Genomic DNA, 19878 nt, shown 5'->3' with positions numbered 1-19878 from the left:
GCAAGGGTTAAGGAAGCCATAGGAAGATTAGGAAATGTGTGATGACTTGGATAAGTAAGGGAAGTGGCTCATGTCCTGTCTAGAAAGAGCTCTGTTTGGAATGGGAAAGCAGCTGGTGCTGCAGCAGGGACTCGGTCAGCCAGTCCTTGTGATCTTCCACCTAGAGAACGATGGCCAGGCTCTTCGTGATCTCGCTAGCGCTTATCAGCACGTCAGTGGCTTGTACGTTTGAAGAGTCATCCTTGAACCTCACTGGGATCGTCTGCAGAATGACCAAGCCAGCAGCATTCGTGCGTAAGTCTCTGCTTTATTGGGCTATATTCCCTTCGGGGAAGGCAGGCGGCGGGCAGAGCGGACAGCTACGAGTACATCAGTCCTTCTCCGTCCCTATGTCCCCAGCTAGTTGCATTTATAGTTAAGTCTTTGCAGTCAGCCTGTGGGACCATACTGTTAAGTATCCCATTGAAAGGAGGCGTGCTATGCTGTATCAGACTGCTGGGCCAATGAGGCAGCAGTAGCCTCCCGTGTTAGCCAATGACTGAGGCTTCAGAGTCAATTGTCCAATGCCGTACTTCGGGAGCAAATTCCTTCCTGACCGCTCGGATGACCAATTCATGCCCTGAAGCAACAGATTTACTTGTCATTTTATATCTATACTCACACCATTTAATGACCATTATAAACTTCGCTTTCATAGCTCCAGCTGTTGTTGGGGGTCATGAAATTATCCAGACCCTTTTAAAAAAACCACATCAGCGACAGTCATTGATGTGGGGATGCACGGTCTAGTGGTTAAAGCAGCGGCATGAGAGTCAGGCGACCTGTGTTTGATTCCCAGCTCTGCCACGCACCAAAGGCAAATCACCTAATGGCTCTGTGCTTCGGTTTCTCAGGGGGGGAAACAATGTTTCTCTGCTGCATTAGGGGCTTTTCTAAAGGGGTTTGAGATCCTCCTATGAAAGGTGCTAGTACTTAATTTTAAATACTCCAGCCTTAGTAATGAACGGCGGGGAGGGATAGTTCAGTGGTTTGAGCATTGGCCTGCTAAACCCAGAGTTGTGAGCTCAATCCTTGAGGGGGCCATTTGGGATCTGGGGCAAAAATTGGGGATTGGTCCTGCTTTGAGCAGGGGGTTGGACTAGATGACCTCCTGAGGTCTCTTCCAACCCTGATATTCTGTGATTCTGCAAAGGGGAGAGTGAAAAACAATCAGTCTATTCTTGTTCCCCTGTTCCATAATACAAGCATAAGAAGACAGATGATGAACTTGATGGCTGGTATATTTAGAAGGAAATGATGCTTTATGCCACTTATATTCTGCCTGAGAGACACCATGTGGCTAGAATCTGAAAGGGGATGGATAATGTTATGGCTGTTAATAACATTTTGTAGCTGTGCAGGCCATGATCATGACCCTAGTAATTTCATCTCATTCTCCATGGTATACTGACATCAACTGCAAGAGTCAGGAGCGATTGTTTATCCTCGTGTGCAGAGCTACACACCTGGCTAGGTGCATTAGGCTCTTTGGTTACCTGCCACTGAGGCAGGATCGGATGATCTTGGCCATGCTGTCATGATGGTCCAATGGTCTCATCCATTGTGGAAACTCTTCTGCCCTTTTGAGTTGTCTCTGGTGTTTGGGAACGGCCTTAGATCACAACACTGGAACTCAGTGGTGAGATCCATCGCTCTGAGCTGGGTTGATCAGACTTGCGCTGTATGAGGATGATCACAGCTCTCACGAAACTCCCTGCATGATCTGGTCTCATTGTGAAATCTGGGCTGGACGCCCTGTTCCAAAGAACGGATCAGCCATCGGGAGGTGCTACCCCTATGACCTTCCCCTGTGCAACACCCTTAAGTCCGTGTTTTACCACGAAGCTGATGGGAGCTTCTCCCTGCTCGGATGGATGCCAGGTGCCAAGCACAAACGTACAGCTTTTAATTCTATTAGCAGGAGGTGCTCATCTGATTTTGAAATGCAACTGCATTGCGTTTTGTCTTGTCCCTTTGTTCCACTTCCAGTGAATCAGCAAACAGCTCAGGTCATTCAAGCAGCATTCAGACATGCAACCTACCCTGATATCAGTGGGGAAAAGTCCATGGCGTTTCTTGGCAAAGTGACCTATGGGTTAACGAAGTAAGTACGACCGTGTGCTTTCTAAACTCCCTTTTGTACCATGAAATGCAGCAGGCCTATGAATAAGGTCCTGGATGTGCCTGGGAAGAAGGTTTGAAGGGAGATTCAAATTCGCTCAGTCTGAAATCATGGATGGGAGAATGAGGCCCTTTCTGCTCCTTTCCACATGCAAGTATTTCCTGATTAAAATAGAGGCCAGCATAATGTGGCCTCTGCCACTGGATAAGTCACTCACAGCTAGAGATCTAACAACCTACCAAGACTATTTGTGAGCCGCTTCACTTACATTATTGGAAGAGAGTGAAGTGAATGGGGGAAGGTGTCCAAAGGTTCAGGTGACTGAAACGTCTCGGGAGGGTGACTGAATTCGTTAGTGATTTACATGCGGCACTGTTTAAACAGCTGTCCAACCCCCACGCAGCGTCCCCTGCCTGCAGAGCTGCATGTAGCAGTTCAGTGTCTGCACCAGGGACTTTGAGAACAGATGGGTTTCGGAGCACTGCCCACATCCCCGGACTCTGAGTCATGCAGTTCACATGAGAATCTGAACTTTCCCAAAGTACGTTGGGCCAGGGCTTCTGATTTGGGCCCATCTCTAGTAATTAACGGTTGCCCACCTAAATGTCCTCTGCTGTTTGAATTGGTGCATTATTCTTTGCTACGCGATGGTGCGGTGTTTCTGTGCGCTCTGTCAAACAGCTGCTGCAGAGGGAGCTCCTTTCGTAGCGCTGCGTCCTTGGGTGGGTTGCAGGCGGGGGGATTGCCCCTGCCACCTCTGTGTCTTAAAGCATGGGCCTTTAAAGGTACAGCTACACAGCAAGCAAGCATCAAAAAACAAACAAAACCCACCCACAGCAGCAAGTCTCAGAGTGTGGGTCAACCGATTCGGGCTCACGCTGCAGGGCTGAAAAATAACTGTGTAGACATTCAGGCTTGGGCTGGAGCCAGGGCTCTGAAACCTGGCAGGGATCTCAGGTTCAGGCCCTCGCTTGAACATCTACACTGCTGTTTTCAGCCCCAAGCCGGAGGCAGTTGACCTGGGCTCTGAGATGCATGGCTGCGGCGGGGTGTGTGTGTGTGTGTGTTTTTTTGCTGCGTAGGGCTGGCTGACTGAGCTAAATGAGTCAGCTGTATCAGCCAACAGTGTTTCAGGCTTATCAATCTCTAAATGTGACCCACCAGCCACCGCCAGAGGGTGCCAGAGGGCCACCCATGGGCACCGGTGACACATTTCAGGGGTGGATAAAGCAACTTCTACTTATAGTGAGGTGTTGAGTGTGTAACCACTCTGGCATGAAAGATGCTGTATTCTGTTATTCTTATTATTATTGATCATTTATACAATCCAGCAAAAGCAACTGTAAGAATGCAAGACTATATTATTATTTATTACTCACACAACCAAGAAGAAATGCAATGCTACAAAACAACTTTATATCGTGTCTCTCCTAGAAATTGTCCCAGAGAATGTACGGAGTTAAGTACAATTACAAGGTTAGCAAGAAACAATAACCGAGAGAGGGCCAATGGAGAAAAGAGACGCATTCAGGTCACGCCGGGCATTCTGAATGTATCCACCCTTTTCATTTTCTTCTTTAGCATACAGATCAACGACTTGTCCATAGAAAACAGTGAGGTAGATTTTAAGGAAGATGATGCCATAGACATTGCAATTCAGAACGTGACAGCATCCTTCAAAGGGACCCTGAGTTATGGCTACACCGGTGCTTGGTTGTAAGTATGTAGGAACACAGGAACTGCCAGATTGGATCAAACCCAGGTCCATTTAATTCAGTAGCATGTCTCTGCCAGAAGTAAGAAGCCCACAGTGGACAGATGTGGGGTAATCTGCCCCCACATGCTGGTCTCTAATAGTTAGTGATTGTGCTTCAGAATTTAATATCTCTTCCAACATTATTATTATTTATCATTTTTCATTGTAACTGGATATTCTTGACATCCAGATAAATCTCCAATCCCTTTTGGAATTGTGCTAAATTTTAGCCCCCAAAAGTTTCCTGTGGCAGTGAGTTCCACCATCTAATTATGTGTCATGTGCAAAAGTATTTCCTTCTGCTGGTTTTGAATGTCCCCTTGATCTTATGTTATGAGACAAGAAGAACAAAAATCCCCAATCTACTTTTTCTGTCCCACTCATTATTGTATAGACATGTGCCCTGTCCCCTTTGTCTCCTCTCTAAGGTAAACAATCCCAGACTTTTCCTAAAGGATTCTCAAAACAATCTGTATCCATTTAATCCTGCTTGGCAATGAGATCAAGCAGGTGGAGGGAGGGTGGGGGAGGTGAGAGAGCTTCACAGACAAGGAGGGACCTGGTCTGAGCTCTGAATAGTGCATCAGTGACCACATCTATTCTTGATGTGACATCAGCTAGCAACTCACAGTGCAAAGGAACCCAGGGAGTGAATACAAGGGAAGGATGCACATTCTGGGTTATGGGTTTTTTTAAACAATTTCTTGCCCTCTTTATTAAGGGGGAAATGGCTAATGAAGACAGAAATGGGGCTAGTCATACATAATCCATCTAATGTCTTCAAGGTGTTTAGAAGGCACCTATTGCCATTGGGGTCTATGTGCCAGACTTCTATTTCTAGGACTGATACGGCTGCTGAGTGTTTTCCATTCTCTTACAGTGTGAAACTCACCCACTCCATTGATTTTGAAATTGAATCCTCAATTGATCTCCAGATCAACGCTAAACTGAGTAAGTAGCCTGGAATACAGCATCCTTAGCGACAGCTGGATTAACTTCACTGAGCCCAGGGCACCGTGCGTAACCTCTCCTGCCATGCAGTACGAGGAGGTTTTGCGGTGAGACGCTTATAATGGCCCTTTTGTTGCTTATCTCTGTTAGAATAGCAGCGAGTGGCCCCACCCGAGATCGAGGCCCCATTGCATTGGGTGCTTTACAGACACGCGGCGAGAGGCTGACAATCTAACTAGGCAAGGCAGGCACAATGTAGGAGAAAGGAACCCCGTTTTACAGAGGGGGAACTGAGGTCCAGAGAGATTAAAGGGACAGGTTCTCCGCTGGCGTAAATTGTTGCGATGGAGCGACATGGATTTACATTGGTGGACAGCTGAGAATAGCGCTGGATCTCTTGAGGCCATGCCCGGTGCTCTAGCCACAGACCAGCCCTCTTCTCTATTTTGCAGTTTAGGATAACAAAAAACCCACAAACCCATGCATGCATCCGATGAAGTGGGTTTTAGCTCACGAAAGCTTATGCCCAAATAAATGTGTTAGTCTCAAAGGTGCCACAAGGACTCCTCGTTGTTTTTGCTGATCCAGACTAGCACGGGGGCTGCTGCTTGGAAACAAACCCATGGGTGAGTTGCACAAAAAGTTGCGTCAGCTGGGGTTTTGAATCCGGGGAAGCGAAACTTCACAAGAGCCACCTTCATTTTCAGTTAGCTCCTGTTCTGTAGCCAGTTTCTGAGTGCCGTGTAATAAATCAAGTGACTTACTTTATGGAAAATGAGTCAATGGCTTATCCCAGGCTGGGCGTTAGATTCCTTGCTGGCTTCCACATTCTCTCACCATTAGGCCATACTGAACCACCTGGAGGGGGTTGGGTTATTTCTTTGGTTTAAGACACCGCTTCGCTGCTCCAAAGAGCCTCGGGTGCAATAACAGCGTGAGGCACGTGACAACAGTGTGTCATATTTGCAGAGCCCTGCACAAATGTTAAGCCGATTATCCCTTGCAACACGTCATTTATGAACAGGAAAAGCAAGGCAGAGCGAGGCAAAGGGAACTTGACCAAGGTATTGCAGCTAGTCCGTGCAGAACTAGAACCCAGAAGTTCGTGGTGAAACTTCCTACCAGTCGTCTGTCTCATCAGATGAATGACAGGAGCTTTTTGCATGCAGTTGTTTGCAAGCTAACTGCAATGTAGCCAGCGTTGCTGAGTGCACGGAATGATTTGCAGACCTTTTCCCCACAGTTCAGTGGTTTGGACTGGGAGGCTGCGGGAAGAAGTGTGTTTAAAAATCGCTTTCTGTGAAGAAAACGTCTGGTGGAGGAAACACCTCTTTTGGTTGTGGTGGGGGTCGCCATAATATGGGAGTCGCTTTAAAGTCAAAGATGAGCGAGATCCTGGCAGGAAGGGCCAGAGTAGTTGAAATTTGCTAGTCCTTTTGGAGAGGAAGCCAGGCGCTCCTGCTCTCAAAACGCTGCCTGGCAATGGGCACAGTACAGAGGGGCAAACAGAGGCCCAGAGAAATGAAGTGACTTTGCCCGCATCACAGAACGAGTTAGTGGGCAGAGTTGAGACACGGGTAACATTTTCAAAAGCATCCAAGTGACTTAGGAGCCTAAGTCCCATTGACTGTTAATAACACTTCGGGGATCTCTGCTGTGTGAGGCCTACGGCAGTGTAGCCACTTGCTCTGGTGATGGGAGGGGTTCTCCTGCTGTTAATCCACCTGCTGGAGAAGCAGTAGCTTGGCTGACAGAAGAATTCTTCTGCGGATCTCTCAGTGTCTACGCCAGGGCTTCGATCGGCTTAACTACGTCTCTCAGGGGCGTGGACTTTTCACACACTTGAGCAACGTAGCGAGGTCAACCCACGTTTTAGGTGTAGACCAGACCTCAGACTCCTAAGTGCCTTTGTTCCCTTTCCGATCCATGTTTGGTTTTTGTGTTCTGCAGTGTGTGCAAAGGGCCGGGTGGCGGCCGATACCTCGGATTGCTACCTGACGTTCTATAAGCTGACGCTCCATCTCCAGGGAGACAAACAGTGAGTTCCCTCTTCAAGCAATGCATCCTTGTGCACATGGCAGCTTGCACGGCCCATCGCGACCGTCCCCACGGGCTTTCGATCCCATTGGGCACCCCCCCACGTTTCTGTAACGATATTTCTTCTCCGCAGGCCAGGGTGGCTAAAACAGCTCTTCACAGACTTCATCTCATTTACCTTGAAGCTTGTTCTAAAAGGCCAGGTAAGAAACACAGACGACTAGATGACAGAAAAGCAAAGGCTGTGTCTTATGTCCACAAAGTGCCATATAAGCCTCTGGCATTGGTACATAATAATAATGAAGGGCCTGATCCTGCAAAGATGTAGCCACCTACTTAACTTTATGCACCATGAGGAATCCCAGTGATACTTAGAGGCTGGTCTAGTGGCTAAGTGGAATACTCTGGACCGGCGCTGCCAGGAATAGGTTTGATTCCCAATTCTAGACCCTGGTATCCCGGGACAGCAGGGTTTTGGCAACAAGCTGACAGGCATGGAGCATCCTGCCTTGCTTAGCAGCAACCTCTTCGTGCTGGTATCCAAAGAGAGGGTAACGTCAGACACTTGAGGGTCACATTTAAAAAGCAGGAGGATGATTTTAGTCTCCCAGCAGTGTAAATCAGGAGTGACTCCAGTGCAAAACTGGCATGAGTGAGATCACACCGAGGCCCCGGGGGCTGCAAGACTTGGATTTAGACACATGGCAACACCAGGGGGAGTTTTTTTGGCCCACACCGATACATTCAATATTTTCCCCTTGTAGGTGTGTAAAGAAATTAACCTCCTGGCTCAGCTGCTGGCAGATTTTATACAGGACAGAGCAGGTAAGTGTTCTGCCCATTTTCTCTTCTCTGTCTTCCTCCTTTCTTAGACACAATCCGCTAAGGCTGAGCTAGACCCGACGGAGACAATGACCCTGTCCCTGCGAAACGGGGATCGAGACATGGCCGTGGGAGGGGAAGCAGCACCAAAACGGCACTAATTGGAATTCCTCCCCTGTGTGGTGGGGGGCTTGGGGAAAGAAACGACGCAGGCTGGAGACGGAGGGTCCATGTACCCTGCAGTTATGGGGTGGGACTTCCACTCGTGTGGGGTGGATCTTCTCAAGCGAGCTTTTATCTAGCTAGGGCTCCAGTGTGGGTTGTGCAAGCCAGCCCTGGCCCCTGGGTAATTCCTCAGGGCTAGTCTACACTTGGAATGCTACAGAGGTGCTGTGGCATTTAGGTTTAGACACTTACTACAACGAAAGGAGAGCTTCTCCCCTCGCTGTACTTAATCCACCTCCCTGAGAGCCGGTAGCTGGGTCGATGGAGGAATGATCCCCCCGACCTGGCGTTGTGTATGTCACGGCTTAACTGTGTTGCTCGGGGGGGTGTGTGTGCATTTTTCACCCCCCCCGAGCGATGTAGCTGAGTTGACCTCACGTCTGAGTGTAGACCTGGCCTTGGGCAGGTAGTACCCGAGTTCGCTAGATTAAAGCGAACTTGGGCACGTCTATATGGGCTGCAGTCACACCCGGTGGTTTCAGAGTCGACCTGCTCTGAGTTAAAACAGGAGGAGAGAGTGATTGTTGTGCAGGTTCCAAAGAGACGCTCAAGTCCATCGGGTACGTAAGATTGCGTTAGAAGTGCCTGTGTAACACCAACAGACCTCGGTCGTCAGCAGGCAGGATCGAACCGAGGACCTCAGGAGCTGAGTGCGTGAGCCTCTACCCCATAAGCTGAAAGCCAGCTGGCTGTTAGCTAAGGCTGTAGAGCAGACTCATTTGATCTCTCTCTTTAAGTGGTCTCAGTACCACTAGATGGGGCAGAACGCCACACCCAGGAAGTGTGTGCGTTACACCTGCGTGAGACTTGAGGCTGGATTTTTCTAAAGCCTGTAAATGACTTCAGAGCACAAACCCCAGTGGAAGTCAGTAAGGCTCGTTCACCTACGTCACTTACCCAGAAGTGACCTCTCAGACTGCTGGCAGAAGGGCAAACTGCTCCAGGCTGTCTGGTGCTTGGAGATCCCATGAACCTGGGCCCAGCAGGAGCCTCTCTTCCGTTGTCCCTGTTTCCACACAACGGGCCTCAGGCCAACGACACGGTTCTTTAAGAACCAGGATTTGCCCAGCAGACCTTGCTCCTCTTTTCACCAGGGCCGTTTTGCATGAGAAAAGACAGGTTCTCACATGGGTGAATAGGACAATGGGTCACGTGTGGAGACAAACAGGACTGGTGCCTCTGAAACAAACTCCAGCTTTGGACGGGGTGGGAAACCTGTCTGGAAACACACCAGAGCGTGATTTTTGTGCGTGGGGGGTCAAATGAAAGAAGTCAGGGCGTCGTGAATCAATGATTCGCTGAATGTGAGGAAACCTGAGTTTGGTGCCAATGTTGTCAATAGTGTGATTCTTTTCGCGCCATTCTACTAGCCAGTCCTATTACGGGGCCACCTTCGTGCTGCCTCAGATACTGGACCAGGTCCTGCCCCATGGACTTGCTACGTTTTCTTTCAACTGCCAACGTTGCCGTTAAACGCTGGCATTTACGCCATGAGAGCAGCTCTGGAATGGCATCAGCAAAGCCATTAGGACCAGCGAACAGCTGTCTGTACACTGAACTGATGGCGCGTGCGTAGGCATCCCCATCAGAACGTTCCCCCGAGGCCGCCCTTGCTTGAAATCCCTTCTGGGGTTCCGGCACCTGAAAGCACCTTAGACATTTGTCCTTCTGAGAACCAAACAGAAATTGACAAACGAAATGTTCATTGCAGCCATTGAAAACGACATCCCAGTTTGCCGGGGGCTTCTCCCTTAAGATGAAATATTGACCCCAGTTCTGTGCAGGTTTAAAAGCTTTAGGTGCCACCCTGTAGGAAAATATTTGCCAACGGGGAAAAAATACTTGATAGAACTTGTGCTCCTAAGTCATGTAAAATGTGCTTGAAAATCCCACCCTTCCTGGTTGGCCTACGTGCTCAGACACCACAGGGATGGATAAATAATATTTATTAGATTAGTTAGATAGCAAGTGATCTTAAACTAATGCATGAGGCCTGAGAGACTGAAGCCATTCATGTCCATCTAGCTAAGGTTTTTCTATGGCACCCATCACTTTGGAATGCAAGGATTGAGAATTATTAGCTCTGTTTTAGAGGTGGGGAAACTGAGGCACAGAAGGTCCATGGCAGAGATAGTAATAGAATCCAGGTGTCCTGACTCCTAGTACTGTGCTATGTTATCTTCCGATAGTCTGCAGGAGTCAACCTGTTAGTGTTCGAAATGGACTTCATAAATTCTGGCCTCGATCATGTGAAATTGCACAGTTGGTAAAATGAGTGGTTTTTATTTTTTTCTGCAGCAAATTTCCTCCAGGATGGGGCTATAGGAGTAGATATTTCACTGGCATCGTTTCCAGTAATAAAGGCAAACTACATGGAATCGCATCATAAGGTAAAGTAATTTGGGGGGGGAAGGGGGGCAAATGAGGGACGGGGCATTTCAGACTAATTTCTTCCCAGTTCTCTTCTCTGTCCCACTCCTGGAGTGGAGATGGCTAGAAGGCAGAGATGTCTAACAGTTAGAGCAAGGGCTAAGGAAGGAAGACTCCAGAGTTCTCCTGCTGGTTCTGCTTCTGATTCATTATATAATTGAAGTCACTTAATGACTCTTTGCCTCAGTTTCCCCACCTATGAAATAGGGATAATAAATCCCTACTTCCCAGGGTGCAGTGAGTTGTAAGGCCCCCAGATTAAAGGTGTTCTAGAAGGGCAGAGTATTCATTTTTCTGGGACTAGTCTTCCGGGCCCCCCAGCCAGCACCACCTTAATTGATCTCTTGAGGACTCCCCCAGTGTGCAGGTGAATCTATCCCGCCTCCCACATAGGATGGCTAGCTTGTCACAAGGGGGTGTGGCTGAAGCATTACTGGGCTCTCGCCGTCCCTACCTGGCATAACAGTCCCTTGTGGCTTCAACCAGCTACTGTGATTTAGAATGGTCCTTGAGCTGCTCTCATCTATGCTGGGCATGGGGCCAGCATAGACTCATCCCTAAAATCAGGGAGCTGCAACTGGCTTCTTTGCTCCACCATGCCTCTTTGGGATTAGATATCCATGCTGGCTACACCCTGCACATATTGGGGGTAGCTGATTATTTTGCCCAGGCTGTATAGTGCCCCATCTTCCATCTGTGTCTGCTTAGCTTATCCTGTCAGGCTTTAATAAACACAACTAGCCCTTTGCATTGCAAACCAAGTATGACGTGTCCAGGTGAGGACAGCTGGTTAATTGGTGGTCACCAGCAATGCATTCTCTTTCCTTTTAAGGGTCTGCTTTTGTACAAGAACTATTCAGTCGTCTTCAGTGATTCCATGTTTGCTCCATCTCTGCTCTCCGAGTCCAGGATGCTATACTTCTGGTTTTCAGACCAGGTCCTGAACTCTCTGGCCTTGGCAGCTTTCCTGGATGAACGTCTGGTGTTAACGATCACAGGGGAAGAGTTAGGGGTAACTATTACAGGGTTATTTTAACTTTTTCTCTCACTCAAATAGTATTTTGCAGCCCTTTCCCCCCACCCTACTTTGGGGAGAAGGTAAAAATTCTCAGAGCATTCATTTGCTGTGCAATCTGGTTCCAAAAGAAGAAGGGAACCTACAGTGAGATACAGCCTACAGTGCGATCATAGTCAGAAAAGTGGTACCTTCTTAGACGTCCATACCTGCTCCCTGTGTGTTGGTTGATGAGTCCTATCTACTAATCCCCTGCAGACCCCAAAGAGCTATGGGAAAGCAAAGTGGATTCTATTTTGTTTCATGGTAACAATACACTCATCTTATTTTCTGGATTGTGGAATCTTTGCCATGAGTCCAGCTGGATTTTCAGATCCTGGGGTTAAGTCTATGGTGCAGGTATAACACTGGTCCTATGGGAGGGTTGTCAGCAGTGGGGGTTGAAAGTGAGAACTCAGGATCTAAACTTCTGAGCTAAAAGTCTCAGCTGTTAAGCAAGGCTGTATCAGCAGTGTTTGCCACTGGCTGTGTGCGACAGAGTGGGGTAAACTGGCAGATAGAAAATTAATCTTTCGACTTGTAAACTAAGCAAAATGTGCGGTGGGATCATTGGGAGAAAAGGAAATCTGCAACCTCACAGTGTCTTACACGGAGTCACTTTATTGGCTATAACCACTCTTAAGACAGAAAAAAGAAATCCTCAGAAAACAAAACGCTGTGGGTCTTGTTTTCCCAGCTTTGGGCAGAAGAGAAGGTGTTACAAGACCCGAAATACCAGCTTGCACCACGCTTAGTTCTGAGTAGACAAGAGCACTTGGTTTATTGCAGCTTAGACTTGGTACTGGGTTTGGGCTCTGCTTAGGGGAATGACTGTGATGAAGAGGGAAAATCCAGTGGGTGAAACCTGCCGGCCGGAGTGAAAAAGCACAGACAAAGAGACAGGGGTAGGAGAAGAAGCTGACGGAAAAATTTGCTGATGTGGGGAACAATGTATTGTAATTTATCCTACTTTTAATGAGAGCAAAACCAGAGCCTGGTTCAGTGGTAGCAAAGATCTCCAGCCACACATTGTTCCTGTGATTGGTTGGTTCAAGATAGACCATTGCCCTGTGGTCTCCAGGGGCTGCCCTTCCTGTTACATATTAATTCAGCCGCATTTTAGAATTCCTTGGGAGTTGCCTTCAACCTACGGGTATTCTTTGGTCCCCCCGCCCCCAGTTCTGGTGACACGTTGGGAACACATTGTGCTCAAGCCAACTCATAATTTCATTGTTGTTGTTCCTTGAAGGAGATGTTTGAAATGGAAGACACGGAGGCTCACCAAGGGATTGTGCAAGAGGTAACCATGGAGCTGGTTCAGAGCTAACTTTATGGACCATGGCACTGTTGTTTATTCACTTTACTGTTTTATATTCCATTAAAAGAAAAACATAAGGAACGCCCTTCCTGAGCTGGAAGGCGATGACCCAGCTGAAGGTCAACGTCTGCCCTGTCCAATTGGACTCAAAAAGTCTAGTACAGAACACAGAGGTCCTGATTCTCCCTTGCCACACGGAACCACTGGGAGGGGAGGGGGGAACAGGCTGGAACAGGTTGGGGCTGGGTGATTTGCTACTATGCAGCATCTTGGGTTCTTCCCCCTCCCCACCATCTCTAGGATGCTGGGGGAAAGGGATGCAGAGGCTACTTCGCCCCTTGGGCTGGAGGAGCAGCTGTAGAGCTGGTGGGGAGGGAGTGGATTTCTCCAACCCCCATCCCTGCGTCGTTCCCCCAGGGTCCCAACTGAATTACTGGGGGTGGGGGTAGCACTGAGAAGAACCTGGGGCTATAAGGGTTACAGTGTGTTGCATGTAAAATGATTAGGGGTCTGGAACACATGAGTTATGAGGAGAGGCTGAGGGAGCTGGGATTGTTTAGCCTGCAGAAGAGAAGAATGAGGGGGGATTTGATAGCTGCTTTCAACTACCTGAAAGGGGGTTCCAAAGAGGATGGCTCTAGACTGTTCTCAATGGTATCAGATGACAGAACGAGGAGTAATGGTCTCAAGCTGCAGTGGGGGAGGTTTAGATTGGATATTAGGAAAAACTTTTTCACTAAGAGGGTGGTGAAACACTGGAATGCGTTACCTAGGGAGGTGGTAGAATCTCCTTCCTTAGAGGTTTTTAAGGTCAGGCTTGACAAAGCCCTGGCTGGGATGATTTAACTGGGAATTGGTCCTGCTTCGAGCAGGGGGTTGGACTAGATGACCTTCTGGGGTCCCTTCCAACCCTTATATTCTATGATTCTATATTCTATGTTTCACATAACTTAAGAAATCAAGTACCATGTCCCGAAGAAAAGCCTTGAGCACTTAGTCCGTATCCTGTCCCCCTTGTGCCCTGCAGATTTTTCAAGGCACTTCTTATAATGACTCGCTGGCTAAGGTCTGGAGTCTCACCCCTCCCCAGATCACCCTCCAGCCTGAAGGGACCATTGTGAGGTCATCGGTTGCCGTGGAACTCACCCTTTTCTCCCAAGGAGCAGAGCCCACAGTGGTGTTCTATTCTGAGAAGGTCAGTTTCTTATTCAGTTAATCGAGGTTGCAAACTCCTTGGGGCAGGGACCATGTCTCACTCTAGGCTCTGTATTGCATCACAAATACTCTTAGTGCTCCACCAATCAAACCAATAATAGCTTTAACGTTCGGTCATTACGTTGACATTGTTTGGAAAGGAAATGCGTGCTGGGGGGGTGCAGACAAATAGCAATCTGAAGTTGTTAGTTTCTCCCCCCCATTCTCTCTGAGGCTTGGGGTTTGTCCTCACCAGCCAGTATAGCTTGGGTGTTCCTTGACCCCCATCCACACATGTAAACCTGGACCATGACGTTATTTCTAGAGAGTCCTGTGGGAAAAGTGTTCAGTAGTGCGTTATATTAATGCTGACTCTGTGGGCCGTACACATCTCTGGTCTGGAATTCCATTGGCTTTATCAGAGCTACAGCAGAGCCCAGTGCATGTGCGGATGGGACTGTAAGGGTTTGGTCAGTGCTGTGTGCCTACCCATACAGTACAGGCGGAATAAATAACGCTTGTTAGACACGTACCTCACTGATCAAATCACAGAGCTTCCATTCCCAGAGCTCCTCGTAACGAGGGACTCAACAGGATTTTACCATGCTGAACTGGCAAAAGGGAATGATCTTGATTTTCTTCCTCCAAATGAATCTGGTGATGAACCAGACAGACCATGTGACTGTCTCTTTCTCTTCACAGGAAGTCACTGTCACAATCCAGTCTGCGTATGTAGAAAAGAAACTGGTTTTGCATCTCGCTGACTCTGTGTAGGTACTGGTGTCTCTTGTGCATTGTCACCGGTCTCTTACCTCGCCTGTGCTAGCTGCAAGGAAAAAAGGCCTTTTCAGATGCTTCTCACTGACTTTATCTTTTCTTGGTTAATATTTTCCTACAGGATAGAGCCTAAAGTTTTTAAATGTGCTTTGGAGAGAGCTGGGGTAAGTAGAGCATTTAATCTCCAGGGAAGACGACTTGCTAACTCAGGGGTCATTATAGATCTCTGCAGTTGCCCCTGTTTTCTGTTTGATTTTCAGGATGACAAATCTCTAAGCCACTTCCTGCAGAGAATCATCTCCGTTGCGGGAATCCCAGAAGTGATTTCAAGTGAGTTTATGCTCTGGAGAAAATTCTGGCAAAACGTGCACTGTCAGTTCTGTTCTCGAACAGCCGTTTGAAGTGGCTGCACGTTGTTTCTGATTGTTCCATGGTTGCTGTTCAGAACTGAGTTGTTTTCCATGGAAAATTTTGACTTTTTGGTGAAAAATCAAAATTTGAAATACTTTGATTTGGAAGTGCAGTGTGGGAGTTGTCGTTTGGGTGCTTCCTCTATAGATCAGGCTCCCTGGTTGGATTACACTGACCATGCTGCGCCCTTTCTCTTCTTGGTGCGGAGAAGTGGTGCACCATGGGAGCCCCTGGCTGTAGTGCATCATGGGAGATGCTCTCAACCCTCTTAAAAAGAAAAGGAGGACTTGTGGCACCTTAGAGACTAACCAATTGATTTGAGCATAAGCTTTCGTGAGCTACAGCTCACTTCATTGGATACATTCAGTGGAAAATACAGTGGGGAGATTTATATACAAACAGAACATGAAAAAATGGGTTTCAGAATAACAGCCGTGTTAGTCTGTATTCGCAAAAAGAAAAGGAGGACTTGTGGCACCTTAGAGACTAACCAATTTATTTGAGCATGAGCTTTCGTGAGCTACAGCTCACTTCATCGGATGCATACATGCATAATTCCAATTCAGCAGTCTCTCATTGGAGTTTGTTTTTGAAGTCTTTTTGTTCTAATATTGCGACCTTTAGGTCTGATATCGAGTGACCAGAGAGATTGAAGTGTTCTCCGATGTAATATAACATTCATAAACCAGTCGGAGAACACTTCAATCTCTCTGGTCACTCGATTTCAGACCTAAAGGTCGCAATATTAGAACAAAAAGACTTCAAAAACAGACTCCAACAAGAGACTGTTGAATTGGAATTAATTTGCAAACTGGATACAATTAACTCAGGCTTGAATAGAGACTGGGAGTGGATGGATCATTACACAAAGTAAAACTATTTCCCCATGTTTATTTCCCCCACCCCCCACTGCTTCTCGGACATTCCTGTTAACTGCTGGAAATGGCCCACCTTGATTATCACTACACAAGGTTTTCTTCCTCCCCGCTCTCCTGCTGGTAATAGCTCATCTTAAGTGATCACTCTCGTTACAGTGTGTATGATAACACCTATTTTTTCATGTTCTGTCTGTATATAAATCTCCCCACTGTATTGTCCACTGAATGCATCCGATGAAGTGAGCTGTAGCTCACGAAAGCTTATGCTCAAATCAATTGGTTAGTCTCTAAGGTGCCACAAGTACTCCTTTTCTTTTTGCGAATACAAACTAACACGGCTGCTACTCTGAAACCTAAACCCCCTTAGTCCCTTTGGAAAATCTTCCATCTAATCACAGTGTACCAAGTACATGGGGCAGTAGCTGATACAGTATCTGAGGCAGCACTAACGTGGTTAAATAATAATAAAGTGGCCAGTAAAGTGGTGTGAAAAAAGTCACATCATTGGCAAACTTGGCACAAAACTGAGTTTCCCTTAGATTCAGTGTATCACTGGTTGATTTATGATGTACTTTTATCAGACTCATGAAAAAAATCACACTCTGGTGTGTTTCATTTGTTCATGTTTTCCAGCATGTTAAAAGCTCCTTGGTGTGTGTGTGTGTGTGTTTCGAAGGCACAAACTAATGTTCATCCCCATGTGGGATCCACATTCCTATTCATCAAGATAAAAAACTGTCTTCCCTGTGCAAAGTGACCCTTGTGAAAAGAGGATCAAGGCCTAGTGCACAAATGTTGGCGCTTAAAAGCAATGGCATTGTGGAAACGGGCCCATTGTGTGAAAATAGGGACAACTGAAGTTCACGTGATCTCAGAGGTATCACACCCAGCCTGGGAAGTTTGCCCTTCTACTATGCAGTCAAACCGTCTCACTAAATGTGTTTATTGTCGAGGGAATAGCAAACCACCGTTAATGGACTTATAACGGGATGGTTTTATTGCTTTCGTAGGGATTGAGCCAGCTTTAACTTCTCTGATGAACAGCAAAGGACTCAATCTATTTGAAATTAAAAATCCTGAGATCATCACAAAGGAGGTAAGTAAATTTACATCCACTTCTATGTACAGAGCACTGCAAGCTTTTTGTAAATGTGGTGTGAGCTAGTATAACTGGTCTCTCTCTTTCTTTATAGGGATACCTAATTATACAGCTGGACTTTGGCTTCCCACATCATTTGCTTGTAGATTTTCTTAAGAAAACATTATAGAAGGAATCCATTCAGAAAGGAGTGCTGGAATTGACTGTACAAATAGAAAGAATGCATGTGACCCAATAAAATTATGTCCTTTTTTGGGGTCAACTTCCTTATAACCCAGCCATTAAAAGTGATATTGTTGCTTTAAAAGTCTTAGGTGATTTTCTGTGCATATGAAAGTGAACAGCTAAGTCAGTGGGTTTGGATCAGGCCCTACTACCTAGTGCCGGGCCCAGTGAAGGATTTAACTGGTCCATTTTCATCTCTGTTGATGTATCTTAGACATGCAGCGTTTTATTGTGCTAGTCCCAGGCTTCTTCTAGCCACCAGTCATATCAAAGGGTGTAGTGTGGTGATATTGACAAACCTGAGAGATGAGACCACCAGACTTGCTTAACTTCCCGGAGAGTAACGTCAGAAGCAGTAATGCCGAAATGTCTAGGCATGGTATTTGTACCAGTAAGTTGGATATGACTTTGAAGTGTAATATGGCAGTCTCAATGACTGATGCTTATATAGAGGCATCACATCCTGGGACATGAGATGATGGGTATAGTCCCTTGCTACACCGTTTGCAACTGGTACAGTGTGTTCAGTTATAGCCATCTCAGTAACAGAGGGATGGTGATGCCAGTGGTGCAAGTTTACAAGCAGCAAAAAGAAGAGACTAGAAAGAGCACAAGATACGAATAGATGGACCCCCCAGAACCATGCATTCTTTCTTATGCTCCTGCAGTGCAATGACATTTTGGTGCCGTTCAATCTCTTTTTTATTTTCTTTTGTACCAATTATATCTTCTTTCCAGCCATTGTGTTTCTATGAAGCTTTCAATATGGGGGAAAAAAGCTCAAAAGCAAAACAGGAGGAACAAATACTAAAATGCAATGCCAAGAATCACAGGGTTATCACAATAATAAAAATAGGAGATTGGAACTCTCTCCCATTGCACGAAATCATATTAAAATCAGGGTTTCTCCAAGAAGTTTGAGACCCCTTCCCTCCCCCCACTAGGGGTCATGAAATGTGAGGTTCCATTTCTGCTTCTGGTGGTATGCTTTCATATTTATGTGGCAAACCCATGTGGAGAGGCCATGTGGTCTAGTGGCTAGCGCAAGAGACTGGGCACTGGCTGGCCTGGGTTCTGCACCCAGTTCAGCTATGGGCTTGTTTGAGTGTGAGCAAGTCACGTCATAGCTCTGTGCCTCAGTTTCCCCATTTGTTGAATCGGGGATTTCTTGAACTCACAGGAGGGGGTTTGAAACTTCACTAACTGCTGCTGAGATGGTCCAAGGAAAGGTGCTATTGAGATAACTCAGCAAGTTCAGAGACGCCAGGTGGTTTTAGTCAGACAATCGCTGGGACTCCTCTTTAGTCACCACAACGGGGGATTGGGTGAGCTTCTTCCCAGGCAGCCATGTGGACAGGAAATAGCCCTCTCTGAGGCCTTGCTGGTGCTGGGAGAATCCTGCTAGTTCTCACTGGGGTGTTTGTATATTTTAAATAGCTCTTGTAGCACAGACCCAAAGTCATCTCTTTCGCAGCCAGCAGCAAACACTGTGGACATGAAATAACCCCCCCCCCCCCCCCCCCGTGGCTGTGGCTGTGATCCCAGGACTCTCTTTCTCTTTATCTCTCACCTTGACACAAAAACTGCAAGGCAGTGCCAGGGACTTCCCAGCATGGTCAGAAACAATGTTCATGGCACCAGCCTAAACAGCAGTGGGCTGGTTTCAACCTCCGATTACCTCCCCCTCCCTGCGGCTGGCCAACCCCACTCTGCAAGCACACCAAGCTCTGCCACTTCCTGCTGCTCGGGGCGGGCTCGCCCCGCTGACGGGCCAGGCGATAGGGGCACTGCTGGGTTTGGCTGGGCTAGCTCAAGCAAAGGTAACGAGGCTGTGCCTACATAAACCGCATTCACATTGCTTGCGTTACAGTGTAGACATAACCTTAGGTGGAGCAGGGTGTAGTTCTCAGCTGGAGGAGACCTCCCTGCACTAGGCCGGATCCAACTAGAGGGTGGAAGTGGGAGGGGCGAGCCCCCCGGCAGGATCCCCTCCCAGACATTAGGTACCTATAGGTTTGCCCACGGCTCAGACTGCCACCCTACGTCCCGTCGCTCGCTTGCTAGCTCTGGCAGAGTGGCTCAGGTCTGTGTGTCCTGGAGCTGGGGATCCTGCTCCAAGCCTAGCTGGGCCCTTTGTTACCAGATTTGCCCGTTACTTGGGGGTACGCTCATTTATTAGGGTTACTCTTTGGGGTGGTATGTTTCTGTAATTCTATCAATGTACTTCTTGTGTCACGTGTGTTTTCATATGGAGCTCCACTTCTCCCTTCTGCAAGTTTCCTCCCAATGGAGCTATCCTGCAGGACCTAGCTTCCCCAGGGCCGGGTTCCTCCAGCCCCAGAATCAGAGGAACACACACACACATTAACAGAGCGAGTCTGAGCAGACCGGGACAATCAGCACTTCCAAGCTGTCACCCTCATATGCCCCAGGTTCAGCATGTCCCGATCCCCAATTTCACGTTACAATTGTTCTGGTCATAACCCACTTGATGAGCAAACCCCACAGGATTTTTGGGCGCTACAGGGATCTTTAGCTTA

At 47.4% G+C, this 19878-nt stretch overlaps 1 protein-coding gene across 1 annotated transcript; it reads left to right on the top strand.

Annotated features, from left to right (window-relative positions):
* Positions 1-78: 78 nt before the first annotated feature.
* On the top strand, positions 79-17420 carry CETP (cholesteryl ester transfer protein). Its single transcript, XM_048816933.2, has 16 exons — positions 79-294; positions 2029-2143; positions 3743-3877; positions 4798-4868; positions 6819-6906; positions 7039-7108; positions 7670-7730; positions 10251-10342; positions 11215-11394; positions 12686-12736; positions 13782-13949; positions 14651-14718; positions 14847-14889; positions 14986-15055; positions 17025-17110; positions 17208-17420. Exons 1-16 carry the CDS (start codon positions 171-173, stop codon positions 17280-17282), a joined length of 1497 nt encoding a protein of 498 aa, XP_048672890.1. The 5' UTR covers positions 79-170; the 3' UTR covers positions 17283-17420.
* The last annotated feature ends 2458 nt before the right edge of the window (positions 17421-19878 follow it).

The sequence above is a fragment of the Caretta caretta genome, chromosome 12 (genome assembly GCF_965140235.1).
Source record: "Caretta caretta isolate rCarCar2 chromosome 12, rCarCar1.hap1, whole genome shotgun sequence".
Lineage (NCBI taxonomy): Eukaryota > Metazoa > Chordata > Testudines > Cheloniidae > Caretta > Caretta caretta.
This window is presented reverse-complemented; position numbering and strand designations above follow the sequence as displayed.

Coding starts and splice junctions, on each gene's coding strand:
- CETP (XM_048816933.2), top strand. CDS start 171: ATGGCCAGGCTCTTCGTGATCTCGCTAGCGCTTATCAGCACGTCAGTG. Junction 6,907..7,038: donor CATCTCCAGGGAGACAAACA/GTGAGTTCCCTC, acceptor TCTTCTCCGCAG/GCCAGGGTGGCTAAAACAGC. Junction 17,111..17,207: donor CTGAGATCATCACAAAGGAG/GTAAGTAAATTT, acceptor CTTTCTTTATAG/GGATACCTAATTATACAGCT.